Raw genomic sequence first — 17,961 nt, 5'->3', positions numbered from 1 at the left:
TAGTTGGAGCCTAGACTCGGTGTATGGGAACGGCACAGCTCAAGGACAGGAGAAGGGAGCACTGGGGGAAATGAATGATTTTACACACACGCACTAATATACGTCTACCACTTAGTTCTCAAGTGTGTTCAAATCAAGTTCTTAGGCCTTCGCAATTTGGATGTTTTCACACTAGTGAGTTCATCCCCATTTGTCAATGAGGAAACTGGAAATTATGTGACAAAGCCTTGCTGACATTTCCCCCAAGGTATCAGAATTTTTCTTGATTTCTTCTTGTTAACAGGTCACTTTAGGTGAACCAGGATGACCACATGTAGGGTGGTCGTTTAAATAAATAACAAAAGTACATTGTCTCTAGAAGATCGCACTTAAAAAGCCCATAGCTCAGTAATTTACCTACATTCCTTGGGCTATCGGGGCATTTTCTACTGCCATCCATGCTGAGGGAACAGACTGGTAAGACACCCACAAGTGCACATGGAAGGAATAGGGCAGGGACATCCAAGCTTCTTTGACACCCTAAATGGATTATTTTGTTAACACCCTTGTCCCATCAACAAGTCAGTTACGACCACGTAATAATCAGTCGTAATCGTTTTCTTAATTCGTTCTTTTAACACCAATAATCACTTCAAAGTGTAAGTTCCAATTTTAAAGACGCCACTCAAATTTAATAAAACAATGCGTGAACTAAAAACACTTTGACAAAAATATTTCACCTGTACTTTTCACCGCCCTGTTCACTGATTGAAATTTTAAACACAGGCGACCACTGTGACAAAGGACGACCACAGCCAACCAACTGACTTGCAAAAAAACAAGTCCTAAGTAGGTCTAACCCCTAGATCTCGCTGGGGCCCAGGAGGGGACAGCTGTCAGGAAGCACTTTTCCCTGGACCTTGAGTCAGTCCTCTTATTTACTAGCCCCACCTCCTTTCAGGCCTAGGGGAAAGCCTGGTCACGCCCACAACCCCCAGACCCCGCCCACACAAGCACTCTTCCACAACGACTCCACTCAACCGCTCTAGGCCACGCCCCGCTACAGGCTCCGCCCTTCCCCGGGCCACACCCATGCCACCCAGAGCCTTCCTTCTCGCCACGCTTGCCGACTGTCTACGGCCCTGTCGCGGCAACCTAGACCCCGCCCCTCTCAGCCCCTAGCGCCCCTTGCCCCGCCCCAGAGTCCTTCTCCGCTTCAGGCCCCGCCCCGCTCCGCTCCGCCCTGTCCAAACCGCACTTCCTCGAAATTCTAGAACCTGATGGGCGATTGGCTCTAGGCCCCGCCCACCTACAGTGCCACTCGGGGTCTAGCGTCATCTCTCCGCGCCGCCGCCGGGAGTTTGGTCCACACGTAATGGCGGCGCGAAGCCCAGAGGGAAGATGCTGGCCGGTCCCTGGCAGTGAGCGATGACCCGACTCCTGGTCGCCGTGCAGAGAGTCGCTTTGGCAGCCGTGCGCTGCAGCAGCGGCAAGCCGGGCATGTTCTACGCCGTGAGGAGGGGCCGCAAGGCCGGGGTCTTCCTGACCTGGTGAGCGAGCCGCGCCGCCGCGGAAGCGATCGCTAGCATTGCTTTTTCCGAGGACCCCAAGACTGGAGTTTCCTTTGAGTCCGAGGAACGCCTTGCGGTGCTGGTGGGCCGTCTAGTATGCGGAAGGGCTGGGCGTGCGAGATGAAACCACACACCGTGAGGCGTGGCTCTGCCCCCAAGAGCGGGCAGCCCAGCCTGATCTCTCTCAAGTCCCAATCCGGGGAGAGAATCACCTAGAAAGGGGGAGCGGGACCGAGGGAGGGGGAGGGAGTGACAGTGCCCTCTGTTCCAGGGACGAATGCAGAGAGCAGGTGGACCGGTTTCCCGCTGCCAGGTTCAAGAAGTTTGCCACGGAAAAGGAAGCCTGGGCCTTCGTCAGGAACTCTGGGAGCCCCCAAGATTCTCGAGGTAGTCGCGGCTCACGTCCCTGTGCCATTGTAGCCTCTTCAGAGCCCTTCCTGTCCCAGGTGTCACTTGGTCTGTATAGCTAGCTAATAAGCAGATAGAGAAAATGTGATTGGTGACGTTTCTCCCTTTTACAGACTGGGGGACAGGGTGAGAGCAGGTGAGCTTAGTGGTGCTGTTCCTGGGGAGACCCGAGTTAGGGGTCTCCTCCTCCCTCGGTTGTCTTGCTGGAAAGAGGTGAGCTCTGACGAGAGATGACACTACACGCTCGTGTAGTGGAAATGAGCTCCCAGATTCGTTTGCGAAATGCACTTGAGCAGGAAGGTGCAGGCTGGCATCCAGCTGGTCTGAGTGCAACGACGGCTGGGGTTTTAGGGCTTGTGTGCTTGCAGCCAGCTTCTAGGTCCCCCTCCCCTCTCCAGACCTGGGGGTGAATATACAGTTTCAAAGGCTCTCCCAGATGGTGGGAATGATCCACACAGAACTTCAAGTGCTCCCTCCTCCTGTGCTATCATTGAACACCTGGCGATCGTACCTGACTAGGCTCTGGACCGCTGAGTGCAATGAGTGAGATGTGTCTGTGTCTCCCTCCCCCCTCCTCTGTGCTCTCTGTCCTGCCTGACAGGGCCTGTCAGTGACAGTGTTAGGGACGAGCCAGGACTCGGCTCTCTTGTTTCCGCTCAGTGTCCTCACAGCAGTTTATCTGAAAAAACACCTGCCCTTGTTACTGGAAGGGATGGGCTGCAGTTCTGGAGGAGTGGCGTTCCTTTCCCAGCATGCACCTGGAGGGGGTCCCTTTGTTATTAAGACAGTGCTACCCAGTCGGAGCCGGGGCAGTTCCCCTTGTCACAGGGAGGATAGTTGAGGTAGAAGGCTGACCGCAGGGACTGCAGGCTTGCAGGATATACAGTGACTGCTTTAGAACGCAACATTTTAAAAGATGGATCTTAACCTATGTTGAAGAGGTGGGGTTTTTTCATTAACTTTACTCACGGGGATTTTTGCTGCAGTGGATTGAGGCTGAGTAGAGGGGAGTTTGATCAGCCTGTGTTGCACCATCTCCAGAGCCCCCTAGCTGCTCAGCACTGAGCAGCTGCCCCTGTCAGGTGCCCTGGAGCTTGGGACGGACAGAATTCGGGCAGCGGCTGGTGATGCTGGGAAGCTGCCCTGAAAGGCCCATTTCCCGGGCGGCGAGAACGGCACTGCCTGCGCTACTGCCCCTCCCTCCACCTCTCCACCTGTTTAAAGAGGCTCTCATGAGACAGTCCCACTGTCTCCTCGGGTGGAAAAATCAGTTCGGGACACAGCAAGTTCGGAAGTAGGGCTCCTCTCCTGGTTGGTTTCTTACCATTTCCCATTCACAGGTTTTTTTGTTTTAACCAACTAGTAATTTATTTGTATCTGAAGTTTTCTAGTACAAGTATGTGTCTGTTTACTGCGGACTGTAAGTATTCAGGCGGGCTAGTTCTTTGTGTCTGTGGGTCCGCCCTCCTGAGAAGTTCACCACACCTCCCGCTCAGTGACCTTCCTGCGCGCGCACACACACACACACACACACACACACACACACATAGGCGTGCCCCAATTGCCGGTTCAGTCCCAGCACTTCAGGGAAGCCAGTGACGTGGATTTGGTCTCGCGGTGCATCTAGAAGTTGCGCTCCCACTGCCTTGTAGAGTGTTGAGAAAACAGTGCACATGCCTTCATTAAAAATGCTCTTCTGCTCACTGCCACGCCACCTGAGCCTTCAGCGAGCCGGATCGGTTTTGCTGGCGAAGGGCCTTCGCCCTGAAGTGAAGGCTGCTTTACGACGGGGGCGGTCGCGGAGGCCGTGGCCATTTGTTATTGTGTAAAATGATACTGAAGTTTGCCGCGCGGATAGGCCCTCCCTTCTTCGGGCCATTTCTCTGCAGCACACGAAGCTGCTGGAGAGCAGTTTGCCCACAGAATTCTTACAGAATTGGAATCAGCCCTCTCAGTCCCTGCTGCTGCTTCGCCCTCTGAGTTGGTGTCGTATCCTAAGTCCTTTGCTGTCATTTTAACCGTCTTTGCAGCACGGCCAGCAGGAGCCGCCTCAGAGTCCAGGAACTGAGCTCTGCTAGCCCACAGGGGCCCTGCTTCTCCTCCCCTGTGCGACTGAGCGGCTCCGTCACGGCGCCACCTAGTGGCCAGGCGCCACTTCTAACTCGTTCTCTAGTTTCCGTACAAGACTCGGGTCTTTGTTTTTTCTGGAATGGCATGTCCACCGTCAGCATCTAAACCAGATTTATTTTTTAACAGAGGCTTTGCTCTTCTCTTCACATTGCCCTTATCAAGCCTGCCCTTGCAGAGTGGAGCGTAAAGTAACAGGTCGTGGAAGTCTGAGGGTGTGGACTGTGTTAGGTCGTCCGCTTTCACAGGGCCGCCCACAAAGGGCGTGTTAAGTCTGATTTGGTGACGTGAACTGACTCACTGAGTTTCTGGATTCTTGGTCACTTCGCGTTGGGTTGGTTGTCTCTGGTTTCTGAGCAGACGCTGTCTTTCAGGGCAGAAAGATGGATGCGCACAGGAACCGAAAGCGAAAGCCAGCAAGCGCCCCCGGGAGCCTCTGGCCGCCGGTGAAGGGGAGGACTCGGAGCCGCATGCAAAGCTCGGGAAGCCGGCCCCGGGGCCCACGGCACCTGTCGGCAAGGATTCCTTCTCTTACATGGGTACAGCTCTCTTGGGTTTTTAGTTTTCAGTGTAGGTGAGACTATATGTGTAAAAACTTCTCGGTTTTTTAATGGGGGAAATCTGAGCTGATGTTTTAACATCCTCATTCTTACCTGAAGGGCATTTTATTCAAACGTCTCTGCGGTTACTGTTTTGTAATTGACCAGGTGGTACAGAATTATTACAAGTTCGGATACTCACAGGAGAGCCATTCTGAGGGTTCCTAGTGGCAGACGCTGATCTTCCGAAACACCCGTGTCCCCTGGGTGCACAGCACTCCAGGTCCCCAAGAGAAAGCGTGGTAACCTTGGCATCTTCCACTGAGGGGCGCCTTGAGGGAGCCCCTGCCAGCGTCTGACCCTTTCACTGCCCATCTCTGCTCAACACAGGCAGCCCGCCTCCCCCAGGGGGTGCCGCCCGGGCCTGGCCCCGCCCCCACTCCAGCCGCCGCCGGCTCTTGTTCTTCTACTCACAGTCTCCTTTTTGCTCTTCACGTGTGTGAACAGAATGGGAGTGAGCAACGTTTTCTGAAAACAACTCAGCGTATTCCTTGGTCCCCCCAAGAAGAAGCTCCCCATGTTTTCCCCCAAGAAGAAGCCATTTTCCAGTTAGGTTAGGAAATGTTTGGTCAGGCGGTGTTGAAACTGGGTAGATCAGTTTTGCAGTTACGGTTTTTACATGTCCTCACCCCAGGGGGTCTTGATGGGGCATCACCAAAAGGGATGGGAGCACGTGCCATGGGTGGTTGGGGACGAGCCACTGGCAGCGTCCTGGCAGTGGCTGGAGGCGCAGTGGCACCTCCATAGGCCTGGCGCGGTGCAGGTGCTGGCAGCCAACGTGGCAGCGGTCAGGGAGGAGGCTGGCCGGTCGGCGGCACCCAGTCCTGCCCCCCCAACCTCCTGGGACAGAGGAAGCCTCGTGAGCACGCATTTTGCCCCCAAGCCCCCGCTCCTGACCTCTCCAGCCACCCTGCCGAAGGTCCTGCTGTCGGCGGGGGCAGAGGGTGGCCTCCTGTGAGTCCTGTCCACCTCGCCCTTTGCAGCGCTGGTGTGTCGGTCATACCCTCTGTCGCGGAAGAAAGCCAGGCGGAGCCCAGCTTCCTGGCAGCGAGTACACTGAGAAAAACAAACAGCAGCGGTTGTCAGAGGGCCTTGTGGCAGGCAGGTCCCGTCAGGCGGAGGCACTGCTTGTCTGGGAGGAGAGCTCCTTCGAGTGAAGGAGACCCCTGCCCCCAAGGAGAGGGACAGTGATGTGGCTCTGTGATCCTGCAGCGGGGCGTGAGCAGCACCTGCCACAGCAGCGGGCCCTGGGTTTTCCAAGTGACGTCTCAGTGTGCCTGGTGGGTGGGCCCCAAACATGAGTGCAGTCCAGGCAGGTGTCGGGTGCCCCCGTGTCGGGAAGTGGTCATGTTTTTTAGACAGGAGATCCCTGGAGACCCTCTGAGTCTGACGTGCTCACTCCATTACAGTAGATGCTAGGTGAACTTCAGGTTCGGTGGCGTTGGGCCAGCGGCACTCACTGAGCGTCCATTCGTTCGTCTGTTCATCCGTCCTACAGGAGAACATGTCATCGTCTACACGGATGGCTGCTGCTCCAGGAACGGGCGGAGGAGGGCGCGCGCAGGGATCGGCGTTTACTGGGGGCCCGGCCACCCGCTGTGAGTGAACAGGGCTGCGGAGGGTGTTCCCTGTCACCAGGCCGCGTTCTGAACTCCGGACAAACCGGGCAGGCCCTGCTTGCTGTTTGATGAACAGCTCTGTGCGGGGGCGGGCAGTGTTGCTCTCAGTGGGCAACTTCTGAGTCTTGCTGGTGAGATTTCACACCAAAATGACCTCAGTGCCACCGTATGAGAGGCCCGGTGTCCCAGGGAAGTGGCTTTGGCAGGGTGCAGAGGGACAGGTCACAGGACTTGGAACCCACCCTATCACCATGACTCTCCTGAAGAGGCCCGGTCAGGGTGTGTGGCCCGGGACGCGCAGCCTCCAGTGCAGGGGAGGAGGGGGACGGGGCCCGGCCCCTGGGAGGCAGCCTCACGCTGCTCGGGCAGTGTCCCGGTGTCTGGCCGGCAGCCATGTGGGGCACGTTCAATGGGAGCTGCCCCTTAGCAGTTCCACTCGGTGCTTCTTTCGAGCTGTGCTGTCTGCACAGTGCCTTTACTTTGGTCATGTTTCAGCTCTGAGCCCTGTGCATGCTGGTGAACTTGTGTGCACTGAGCGTGGCAGGTTTGGTGCCAGCCCAGGCCCCAGGCTCACAGGCTTAGCCCAGAATGACATTTGTCTTTGACCTTGGTTCAGTTCTCCTTCCCCACCAGCACACACAGCGTTTTCAGTCAAATGTTAATGTCGCTTGTTTGATTCTGAGGGCAGTCTCTGTGGTGCTTTTATATTTCAAACAATCATATGTATTAACCAGTTACAATTTTATTCTCTTCTGTTTTGAAACCAGAAATGTAAGCATTAGACTTCCTGGACGACAAACCAACCAACGAGCGGAAATTCATGTAAGTTACCAGTCGCGGTTCTCGTTTTTAGCCTCGACCTGAACACGCCGACGGCCTTTTACCGTCTGTGTGTGAGATACTCAGAGTCCAGCAGAGACCAGGTGTGGGGCCAGCAGCAAGCGGGAAGGGTCGGAGCTTGCTAGAAAACTTGTGGGACACTTCGAAGGGGTGTCTCAACAGAACTTAGTGTTACACGTAGCATTATTTCACGTGGAGAATACGGACATTACAGTCAGCACAGGAAAAGAGGGACGGCTTCCGTCTTGACGTAACTGAACACCAGCCGTGTGGGCGCTGGGCGCTCTGCAGCCTGACGCCCGACCTTCTCTCCCAGGCGGCCTGCAGAGCCATCGAGCAGGCGAAGGCTCAGAACATCCACAAGCTGGCCCTGTACACGGACAGCATGTTCACCATCAACGGTGAGTGCTCCCCTCCTGCCTCCTCCAGTGCTTCCCCAGTAAACCTGCCGGGAAACAGGGACCCCCTTCCCGTAGTGGCTACATGTCAGGGCGGGACCCGCATCCCGCCTGCCAGGAGGAAGGCGGACGTGCCGATCTGGACCCAGGTCCCCCGGGCCAGCGTCTGCCACACAGGTAGGGGTTGCTTTGCCAGGCATCCAACACGTGGCACTTGGAGTCTTAGCCTGTGTGGGTGACTGGGGGTGGTGTGCCGGTGGCCTCTGTGGGAAGTGCCGTGTGTAGGATCACAGGGAGGTGCTGCTGAAGGCGGGGGAAGGCTTCCTGGCAGAGGGGTCGTCCTGGGTTGAGAGCTGCAGGTCGAGTACAATTAGGGTGAAGGAAGGAGAAGGGAAGGGTTTCGGGTCTGCCAGAGGCCCGCGCACGGCCCAGGGAAGGAAGTGAAAAGTCCAGAGTGCTGCTCGGAACACAGGTGGGGGTGAGAGGGGAGGTCTGGGGAGGAAAACTGCCGCACACCTGAGACTCACAGCCAGGGGGCGTGGCTTCCAGGCATCACTCACTGGCTGCAGGGCTGGAAGGAAAACGGGTGGAGGACGAGCGCCGGGAAGGAGGTGATCAACAGGGAGGACTTCGTGGAGCTGGACAGGCTCGTCCAGGACATGGACATTCGGTGGGTGAGTATCCCCTCAGGGGCCCTGTCTTGTGGCCCTTAGGACCGAAGTCTCAGCCACCCTGAGAGGCGATGCTTCTGTGAGTGGCTCGGTGATGCAAGTTTAAGGGACAGGTTCCCTGAACACGTGCTGCCCTGTGTGTCCTTCCGTCTCGTGAGTGGTGCCGCTTCACGGTGAAGCGCGGGGAACAGGCAGCCACCGCGTTAGATGAAGCTGATGTGGAAAGTGGTTTCCTGAAGGTGAGGTTGTGTGAGCAGCACCCTAGTCACGTGACTTTTTCCCTAATGGAAGTTTCCCTCCCCACCCTGCCCTGCCGGCCAGGCCCCCCGACAGCCTGCTCCCAGCCCCAGGCGCAGCCCCTGCACGCGGCATGTGCAGGGAGTGGGTGTGTGTGCCGTGCAGGTGCTCTGCCTGGAAAGCAGTAAGAGCCAGGCTGTGCGGAATCGGAGCGGAGCTGGCCAGCACGTGGCCTGGACACGGTGCCTCGGGGGCGGTCCCGTGCCCTTCAGGGTTTTGGGGCCCGGTCAGGGCTGGGGAGCTGCCTTCTGCTCCACCCGCCCCCGAGGTCGAATTCCTCACCAGGAAGGAGCAAAAGTGAAAGGAAAGCTCTCTTTGACAGATGCATGTTCCCGGTCACTCGGGATTGGTGGGCAATGAAGAAGCGGACAGACTAGCGAAGGAAGGAGCCAGGCAGCCTGAAGTCTGAGCGGAGTCCTGGCTGCGCCCGGAGACCTGGAGCCGGTGGCTGTGCCGTGGCCCCTGTGAGAAGTGGAGTGTGGGCGATGGGGCCCCTGCCGCGTGGACTCGGAAAGGCAACTGGGTCCCAGGACTCCATGTGGAAAAGCTGCTTCAGCGTGCTGTGGACTCAGTGTCCTCGGAGACCTAAGACGTGTTCAGCATTTCAGCATTGTGCTGTTCCGGGCTTGCTGCGGTTCTCATTTGTTTCGTCGTAGTCGGCACGGGAACTTTCGGCTTCGTGCACTAAGGATGTGCTGATAAAAGGCTGGTTAAGCCGTGCAGACAACCCTGGGTGTGTCTGGAAGGTTCATCTCCCCGCCACTTGGCAGGACCAAGTCCCAGGACTTGGGGCTTGGCCTGGAAGGAGGGGCTGGGCCTCACCGGGCTGGGCGCTGGGCGGACATGCTCGCACGCGGCCCCGGTGCCTGACTGGCCTGTAGGGTCAGTCCCACTTACCAGTATGTACCAATAAATCCTTCAAACTTGTCCTTGGCTGTTTTTGTTAGAAGCTCCACGCGAGCTTGAAAAATGTCAGACGTGATCATTGATTTGTGTCTTTATTACCCTTTACATCAGAAACATATGGAAAATGACAGTAAACGGATGGCTTATTGAGTTGTCACTACAAGGTGGACGCCCTTGTGACCGCCCCCAGGTCCAGAGGCAGCTTTGCCAGAGCCCCGAGGCTCCCCACACGAGTCTCGTTCTTGTGTTCCCCCGGGGTGAACTTGTGCAGTTTGGTGTGGCCCCAGAGCTGTCTGTCCTCCAGGTCCTGCGGCCCAGGTCTCACTGTCCGTGTGCTCACAGCACTGCCCCCGTTCCACGTTCCCTGCAGGGTGGCGGCTGCACCGAGGCCTGTCCTGAGCCAGGTTCCGTGCCTTCGGTGGGATGCTGGCAGCCGCCGGTGCCTGCTGCTTCAGTCCATTCGTGAGTTGGGGTGTCAGAGTGGTGACACTTGGCCAGCCTGCCTGCCTGCCCTGCTGGAGTGGTCACAGAGGTGCCTGTGCCGCTGTGGGCTCCCAGCGTCTGTTCACAGAGGAAAGGCCAGTTGGTGCTGAGGTGACGGTCGGCTCCTGCCGTCCTTGGATGCCAACCTGTGTATTTCTGTAACGTGTGTGAGTGGTGACCACCGTGCACAGAGGACCTGGGACCTGATCGTCCCACCACAGCTACACAAGGTCCTAGCTCACAGCCTCTGGCACGTGCCCATGGGCCCCCAGCTCCTGGACCCCCACCTCAGGCCCTGTTCTTGCTGTTCGCGCTGCCTGGCCCCCCTGCCCGTAGGGGTGTTCCCTCCCTCCCCTCCTTCCCACATCCCCCCAAACATCAGCATCCAGCCTTGCTGGCTGCACCTGCACGCATGATTCTGGCTCCCGCCCCCCCCACCTCTGTCCCCTCCTGTCCCTCCTTACTCCTTCACCTGCACTGCTCCAGCAAACCAACCCAGCACTCTCTGCCTTCAGACCTCCACGGTTTTGTCTGCCTCCCCGGGGGGATTCAGCCTCTGAAGGTGGAGACTGTCCCCCCCACTTGCTCACCACTGGGTGCCCAGAGCAGGCACCCTAGGAAGGTCTGAGGGAGCAGAAGCCAGGTGCTGGCCCTCGGCGGCGGGGAAGGGATGGAGATGAGACCCCCTCCCCCTGCCCGGCCCCTGAAGGCGGACTCTGGACAGCTGGAGTCCTGGGCCTTCCCTGCGGGGGCTGCACCAGTGGCCTGTGTCCTGTTGGTACGAGTGTGCTCTGCCTCCCTGAGGTCTGCTTTCTGGAAAACTTTTGGGGTTCAGATTTCAATGCCTGTATGTACACACTCCTGTGGGTGCTGCCACTGGGAAGACTCGGTCCCGGGGCCTGCTTCAGGTTTCCAGTAGCTTGGCGCTCGTGTTCCTGCTTCTCCCCCCAGGACCTGCCTCCCAAAGCCCCGAGCAGCCCACAAAACCAGTTTGGACACACAGAGAAAGCCGCACTTACTTTACTTTGAAGACGAGCTTCCTGTTTACGCCCCGGGAAATCTTGAGCAAATCTTACACTGTTTCCCAAAGTTTGGTATGAGGTCTCAGCCGTGACCACTGTCCTGCCACGCAGGACAGTTCCAATGGCAGCGGTGGGCTCGAGGGGCAGGCTGCGCCCCGCCGGCACCTGGGCGGTGGGCTAGCACTGGTGGGCGTTCCCTGCTGTGGCCACAGCAGCTCACTGGTCTGGTCACCACTTCAGCCCCTTGGTCTCACCTCTGATTCCTGAACTTGTCCCAGTGTTTTTGAAAGGAGGTTCTGTGGGTACATTTGGAACTCATGTCTGCCTCAAAGTGTCTCATCTGTCCCCATTAAACAACTTCCTCGTTGCAGGCCTCACCATTTGTCAGAGGAGAGAAAAGTTTTTGACCTCAAACTCGCAAATGCTCTCAAATGCTCTCTCTCAACCTATGTGACCAGGAGCGCATCCGGGGAGATGATTTCTCGGAACCAGTGTCTTGAGGCAGGATGACAACAAAGCAACAGTGAGGGACCTCACGCCGCAGCGAACGTTAGGTTTTATCTCCATCTGGGACGCACGAGGGTTTGGGGTAACTCACGGAAAAGGCTGCACGCGAGCCGGCGTCTGCCCAGAAAAGCCCGGAGTCCCACGGAGGTCCGCGGCCTCGTCTCAGACACGTCAGACCAGGGAAGCCTTCTCCTCCTAAGTAGCTCCAGCAAAATGCTGCCACTGTGGCCCCCGGGGAAGCTGTTTCGGGGTGGCGCCCCCTTTCTCCAGTTCAGAATATTCACATGCACAGACGGCTTATTTCTTAACTCAAAATACCATCACTTTTTGTAAGAATTGTTGGAATTTCTCAAATATACGGAAGAAGAACAGTTTCAGGACTGTGTATCTCTGCACCGAGCGTCACTGTGCTGGTGGTCTCTAGTCATCTGTGCCTTTTGTGAACGTGCCGGGTGTCCCGGACTCGGGGTGTGGGGCAGCCCTGTGGGTTCACCCCGGGTCCCGCCGTGTTTGTTTGCAGCTGGACCCTGAGTCTCACGGCCAGCTCTCTGGGTGGCTCTTTTTTGTGATGTGCCCCGGGAATGGCGCTTCTCCACCAGGCCCTCCGGGGCAGTCACTTGCTCCTGCCGAGGCCTCCCATTGGTCAGACCCTTTCTCCCTTCAGCGTTTTCCAGAGGTGTCCCAGGCTGGGGTCGCCCTGACGCGGGTCTGCAGATCAGGCTCCCACGGAGGGAGCACTTTGGAAATGGGCTGCCTTAGAGCGGCCTGGCTTGAACCCCCGTGGGTGCTCCGTGACTTGACCCCCTGGGGCGAGTGGCTGGGACAGCCGGATCTTGTTTGGCTGATTGCTTTGAAAAGCTAAAGCTATGCAGATCCAGCAGCTGGATTTCCTTTTCTCATCAGCTAAGTTGGCAAGAAATATGAAGATTGGGGAGGGGAATTTTTGTTTTTATCATTGGTTTTAGAGTGGGCAGGGGGGAGAGAGAGAACCCCACTGATTTGTCAACGTGAGAAATGTCTAAACCGGTGAGAATTCTGTCAGTTTACTTGAGCTGAACTGACAACTGCTGGGAAGCAAACTCTTAAGGGGCTGAGAAAACGGCAATTTACCACCCGTTCTAAACAACAGACTCAACGGGGAACACGTGAGGGGTCCCATGACGCCTACTGGTGACGGACTGACTGGGGGGGCAGAAGGCCAAACGGGGAAACCTGTGGGATGGGATAAAAAGTAAAACGACAGACACACACCTTTTACACAGGTGAATGCAGGGCAGGTGACAGTCAACAATTAGCACGATGACAGTGACGGGGCACTTGTGGTCCCGGCTCTGGTGTGGTGGTTGTGCTTTGGGGGGTTGGAAAAGGAAATTATTTTGGTATCCCACAGGTATGTTACCTCGGAGGCAGAGAGGACAGGCTCAGTTAAGTGACTTTTGTCAGGGGAAAACGGCGCCCGAGCACCACAGGACCCACCGTGACCAGCCTTTAGACCACGCTGTGTGGTTACTTAGGTCTCTGAGCGTGTAAGGCCGGTGCAGGCCTCCCCTGAACTTGCCGGGTTTAGTTAAGTGGCCCGCTTTCTTGCCAATTTGTTGCTGTACTGACTGACGCATTCATTCCCGACGCATTTTCAGTGATGCAATGAGGAACCATTGGTGGGTTCCTGTGTGCACCCTGACCAGGGAGGGGATCCTTGGTGTATGGGGAGGATGTTTCACTCACTGAGCCACCCGCCAGGGTGTGTTTTGTGTGTTTTTTTTTTTCCCTAGGATGCGTTGTACTTAAAACTACAGGGTAGTATTGCAGAAACCGTTGGAGTGGCCATGGAGGAATACCCGGGTGCCCCGGTGACCACTTGGCCGCACGGATTTAGCAAAACCACCTATTTTAGTCTCTGCAGTCCCTGCGGTCAACGATCAGTTGTTCCATCTCAGTCCGGGGACTGCAGCCGCCATGAGGTGCGCGCGCCGCCTGGAGTGGGGCGACCTCTACCGTGTGTCAGGCGCCTATCCCCCGACTGGCGGCTCAGCCTCCGCCGGCCCCGCCCCGCCGCAAGCGTCCCTAGGACGCAGGACCCACCCGCCGGAGCTCAGGCCAAAGTGAAGCTGTGTCGCCCGCCCGCTGCCACTGTTACCATGGTGCAAGCCTGGTACATGGACGACTCCAGCGATGACCCCCGCCTGCCCCACCGCGCCGAGCCCGCCCGCCCGGTCGGCCTGGAGCAACTGCGCCAGCTCGGGGTCCTCTACTGGAAGGTATGCGAGCACGCGGGGCGGACGGGCGAGGTGGCCCTTCAGGTCTCCCTGAGCCGGCGCACTGACTCCCCTCCCACCAACTGCTCCCCTGCGTGCGGAACGGCAGTCGGGTCGGGAAGGGGCGGGGCCGCGCTGCGCACGTTTAACAGCGGGGATGGGTGGTGGGCGGCCTGGGAGCACTGCACAAGCTCAGTAGCAGCTGGCGCCCCGCTCTGGGCCTCGCCTTGGCTCTCCCAGGTCCAGGCTGGTTCCCAGTGGGACTCGTCGCGCGATATGATGAACCGGGGTGACACCGGGCAGGCCGAGTTGAGGGCCGGCGGCAAAGGGTGCGGGCCGGGGCGGCCCCGCTGCTGCGAAGTCTGCGCTCTCAGCGTAGTTCCCAGCACAGATCCTGGGGGGCCCAGCATGGGATTCAGTCTGTGTGTCTGCTGTGTGTGTTAATTTATCTTTCCCTGGTGTGTCTCTCTCTGGGATGAGATAGAACACTTCTGAGTAATGAAAGGGCTTGCAGTGTCTGTTACGGCAGGAAAACAAGTTTTGTTTGAGAATAAAGTGAAGACACCCACAGTGCGAGCGTTCAGAAGGACCCCGGCTGCCCTCGGCTGTGCCCTGGTGCCTGGGAGGTACTGTCTCCCTCCAGCTAACCGCGAAGGGCCGGAGACGCGCCTGGAGGGCCCTCCAGTTACCCAAGGGCCAAACCCAGGCTCTGCCTTCTCCTTCCCGTGACCAGGGCAGAGGCCGCCTGGGCGACTGACATGGTCTGAGGTCTTGGTCGGGGGAGCAGCGGAGCACAGTGCTCACCCGCTCCGAGTGGCCCGGGGCGCAGGAGAAAGCGGTCTGTGTCTCTCACACGCAGTTTCACGTTAGACCGCTGTAGAGCCGAGCGGTAGGTAGTGTGCATCGCTGTGGCGGATCTGCTCACTTTTGGAGTGATCTTTGCAGAGGTTAAAGTGTTCACGACTAGTAGTTTGAGATATTCTGGAGTCTGTTGTTTAGTACTCGTGATACCGTGTACATTTTATAGCAGTTCACAGCAAAACGTGCTAAATTCACTGCCAGTAGTTTTCATCAGGTGTTCAGACCGGTTCTGGCCAGCTGCTGCCTGGGGGAGGGACTTTATACAGGTGACATTGATACAGGACCTTAAGAGCCACTGGCTGTGGCAAAAGCCCGGTGTAGCAAAAGTCTTAGGTGTTGGAAGCTATCAGGAGCAAGGGTGTGGGGGAGGCGACCCATCAAGAATGTTTGAAGAGTAGCAAATTCTCCTGTTTGGTTTACAGTGTAGATTAAAAAAGAATAGTAGGGAATAGGGGCAGAGTTCGGAAGAAAGGACACCTGTGGGACCAGATGACAGCAGGCCCCCACCCAGCCTGATGAACTTGGGCTTCACCTGCAGGCTCTCAGGATGCAGACATGTTGATCCCAGGAAAACCGAGGGGCAGCAAAGGCCACAGGAGCTCAGCGGGACTTCGGGGTGGAAGCTGGGGGAGGGGCCAAGGGAGGCCTGGCTGTGCACAGGCTGGAGGCCAGGAGCGGGTGGGGGCGGGGTGGGGCGGCAGGAGTGTGAGGAGGAGCCAGGAAGTGGGACCTGAACACAGCTGCGTTACTTTTAGCTGGTAGGGAGAATGGGAAAGCCTTCAAAGACCCGGGGAGGCTGGGAAGGGAGGTGGGTTAGGAGTGACAGCGAGCGAGCGAGCGGGACGTCTGGGGAGAGAAGGGCCATGCGTCTCCTCGCATTCACGTGCTCTCCTTTCTGCTGTTTGCACTCTTCCAGCTGGATGCGGACAGATATGAGGACGATCCGGAACTAGAAAAGATCCGGAGAGAGAGAAACTACTCGTGGATGGACATCATAACCATCTGCAAAGAGAAGCTGCCGGATTACGAAGAAAAGGTGACACTCACTGGGCCAAAGGGGAGTCGTTGCAGCCCCTCCTGATACGTGGGTTTCTTTAATGTGCCCGTTGGGTTCCGTCGCAGAGGAGTGCACGCTTGCGTGATTTTGTTATGTCAGGGGAAAAACACAAATGTAGTAGAGTCGAACAGATGGAAATTCTGTTTCTTAAGATGTGACTGCCTGCCTCAGACTTTCATGGGCGTCTGACCGCCCAGTGTGGTCACGTGACTGTGCATGTGCTCTGTGCTGGGTGGTGAGCAGGAGCCAGGGTGTGTCTGGGAGTCGAGCTCTGCACCTGTGAGCCGTGTGGCTGTGTGTTGCCCCGGCCGTGCCCCATTTCCTCACCGTCCAGTGGGGACCACAGCCAGCACCCCAGGGAGGCCTTGTGCATGTGTAGAACTTGGCCTGTCACCTGCTAAGGGCCATGTTGCCATTAATTCTCTTGCTGTGGGTGGTTGATTGGTTTCATAAACTGTTCTGGCCCCCGCCCCCTTCTCCCTGTTCCGCTGCATGATTTTTATGGGGGAGTCTCGGCCCACCTCCGTCCGGGGTGTAAGGTTGACGTGTGCGCCCCCTGCTGGGCCTGCACTCGACTCAGTGCCCACTCCCTGCTCTAGATCAAAATGTTCTACGAGGAGCACCTGCACCTGGACGACGAGATCCGCTACATCTTGGACGGCAGCGGGTACTTCGATGTGAGGGATCGGGAGGACCGCTGGATCCGGATCGCCATGCAGAAAGGAGACATGATCACCCTCCCTGCGGGCATCTATCACCGCTTCACGCTGGACGAGCAGGTGGGGACCGTGCGTGGCCTGAGGTCCCTCCGCGCACGGACGCTCGGAGGACAGTGTGACCGGTGTGCTGAGATGGGAGACCCCGATGCAGTGAGGACCGTTATCTCGACGCCGGGGTAACTAACGTGGTGCTGGCTGCGCTTGTTTTCCAGAACTACGTGAAGGCCATGCGGCTCTTTGTGGGCGACCCGGTGTGGACGGCGTACAACCGACCGGCTGACCACTTTGCGGCCCGGGAGCAGTACATGGCGCTGCTGGCGCGGATGGCGTAGTGGCGCATGCCCCCGGCGCCGGGCCCTGCACAGGACGATGGCAGATGGTCCAGTGTCATCCTCGCGTCTGTGGCGTGGGTCAGAGGCTGGGAGAGCTTCCCTTGGAGAAATTATTTGATCAAAATATGTTTTAGTGCAAAGAGCCACAAAACAGACTTACGTCAAAGCCACTGGGAACATGGACAGCCCCCTTTTCTGTAACTGTCACCCGGCACTGCACACGGTTCCACGTGAACCCCCATGAGTCTCCTGTCCCCACACACCACCGCCTAGCCGCCCCGTGGGACCCAACTCCGTGTCTTTCAGCAGATGGCAGTCAAGGCCACGCCTGCCTGTGAGCAGCGTGAGCAGATGCCAGGACCTGCCGTAACAGGCACTCCCCTCCCGGAGCGGTGGGTGGGGGCAGGGCGAGCTCTCACACGAAGGGGTGTTGCAGTTGCTCACATCACTTTAAGTAGCTGCCTTAATTCTGTGCTTGTGCCTTGAAGCCACCTTAAATTCAGGTACACGTGGCTCATTCAGATCACCCCAGGCAGGTTCTTTGTGTGATCAAATCTGCCATAATTCATATGTGCTACTTTGTTTAGTGTGAGATTTCTAGGGTAAACTCCCAGATGTATATTCTGTTACAATCAGGCTTTTGAATTTTAACAAGAAAATGGTACATTAATTTTTTATTCAATAGTTATGATACAATTATGCCTAATTTGTTATAATCATTTAAAAAACTAAAATCAACATCACATTTTTAAGGGCAGATTGTTTTATGTACTTTTAAAACTGAAATAAAAAATCTTCATGCTAAATTTATCTTCCAAGCGCCAACACTGGTCTTGGGAACCCTTGCCTGTTGTGCAGAAGCTCACGCCTCAGAAATCTCGGGGGAACTCTGAATTTTAGGGTGTGCACGTGTGGGTGTCAGAATACTTGGTCTGCTCCATTGCCCCAGTTCCAACGAAATGTGAAGGAAGATTTTTAAAAATTGATTTTAAAATATGTCTATAAATTCTTGGACAATATTCCCAAAAGATGGAGCCCAGTTCTCCCTCGGCAGGACTTGGGTGTGGGCGGGACTTGGTGACTTGTTTCTCCCAGGTGAGATGTGGCGGCTCCCACCAGGTCAGAAGGTGCTGGTCCCCTGCTGCTTCCTGGGGTCCCTTTCAGGGAGGCCAGCTGCCTCGTGAGGGGAGCAGCTCCTTGGGCCCCGGGACCCCCTCCCGAGGGTCCAGCAGCACCCCGCCGACCACGCCCAGGCTCCTGCCTCGGAAACCACAGGCCACAGCACACCACTGACGTAAGTCACCGTAAAT

At 57.0% G+C, this 17,961-nt stretch overlaps 2 protein-coding genes across 4 annotated transcripts; both read left to right on the top strand.

Moving 5' to 3' along the window:
- Nucleotides 1-1,313: 1,313 nt before the first annotated feature.
- On the top strand, nucleotides 1,314-9,436 carry RNASEH1 (ribonuclease H1). 3 transcript variants are annotated; one of them, XM_037151821.2, is made up of 8 exons: nucleotides 1,314-1,529; nucleotides 1,822-1,937; nucleotides 4,460-4,624; nucleotides 6,183-6,282; nucleotides 7,071-7,125; nucleotides 7,435-7,544; nucleotides 8,091-8,215; nucleotides 8,832-9,436. In XM_037151821.2, exons 1-8 carry the CDS (start codon nucleotides 1,408-1,410, stop codon nucleotides 8,867-8,869), a joined length of 831 nt encoding a protein of 276 aa, XP_037007716.2. In that variant the 5' UTR covers nucleotides 1,314-1,407; the 3' UTR covers nucleotides 8,870-9,436. The 3 variants fall into 3 exon arrangements, with proteins under 3 accessions (XP_037007716.2, XP_037007714.2, XP_037007717.2); XM_037151819.2 differs by having other exon boundaries at nucleotides 1,315-1,529; nucleotides 7,460-7,544; XM_037151822.2 differs by lacking the exon at nucleotides 4,460-4,624 and having other exon boundaries at nucleotides 1,315-1,529; nucleotides 7,460-7,544.
- A 4,038-nt stretch (nucleotides 9,437-13,474) lies between these two features.
- On the top strand, nucleotides 13,475-17,657 carry ADI1 (acireductone dioxygenase 1). Its single transcript, XM_037151743.2, has 4 exons — nucleotides 13,475-13,685; nucleotides 15,460-15,579; nucleotides 16,200-16,379; nucleotides 16,532-17,657. The coding sequence occupies exons 1-4, from the start codon at nucleotides 13,566-13,568 to the stop codon at nucleotides 16,649-16,651; spliced, it is 540 nt and encodes a 179-aa protein (XP_037007638.2). The 5' UTR covers nucleotides 13,475-13,565; the 3' UTR covers nucleotides 16,652-17,657.
- The last annotated feature ends 304 nt before the right edge of the window (nucleotides 17,658-17,961 follow it).

This window comes from Artibeus jamaicensis, unplaced genomic scaffold (genome assembly GCF_021234435.1).
Source record: "Artibeus jamaicensis isolate MK-2021 breed Jamaican fruit bat unplaced genomic scaffold, CSHL_Jam_final contig_465, whole genome shotgun sequence".
Taxonomy (NCBI): Eukaryota; Metazoa; Chordata; class Mammalia; order Chiroptera; family Phyllostomidae; genus Artibeus; species Artibeus jamaicensis.
The sequence above is the reverse complement of the archived record's forward strand: the minus strand, read 5'-3'. Positions and strand labels throughout refer to the sequence as shown.

What these genes read in the sequence shown, in the direction of transcription:
- RNASEH1 (XM_037151819.2), top strand. Translation starts at nt 1,408, where the DNA reads ATGACCCGACTCCTGGTCGCCGTGCAGAGAGTCGCTTTGGCAGCCGTG. An exon ending in GGATTCCTTCTCTTACATGG is followed by an intron (nt 4,625 to 6,182) that starts GTACAGCTCTCT and finishes TCCGTCCTACAG; the next exon opens with GAGAACATGTCATCGTCTAC. An exon ending in TGGGGGCCCGGCCACCCGCT is followed by an intron (nt 6,283 to 7,070) that starts GTGAGTGAACAG and finishes TTTTGAAACCAG; the next exon opens with AAATGTAAGCATTAGACTTC.
- ADI1 (XM_037151743.2), top strand. Translation starts at nt 13,566, where the DNA reads ATGGTGCAAGCCTGGTACATGGACGACTCCAGCGATGACCCCCGCCTG. An exon ending in TGCCGGATTACGAAGAAAAG is followed by an intron (nt 15,580 to 16,199) that starts GTGACACTCACT and finishes TCCCTGCTCTAG; the next exon opens with ATCAAAATGTTCTACGAGGA. An exon ending in GCTTCACGCTGGACGAGCAG is followed by an intron (nt 16,380 to 16,531) that starts GTGGGGACCGTG and finishes CTTGTTTTCCAG; the next exon opens with AACTACGTGAAGGCCATGCG.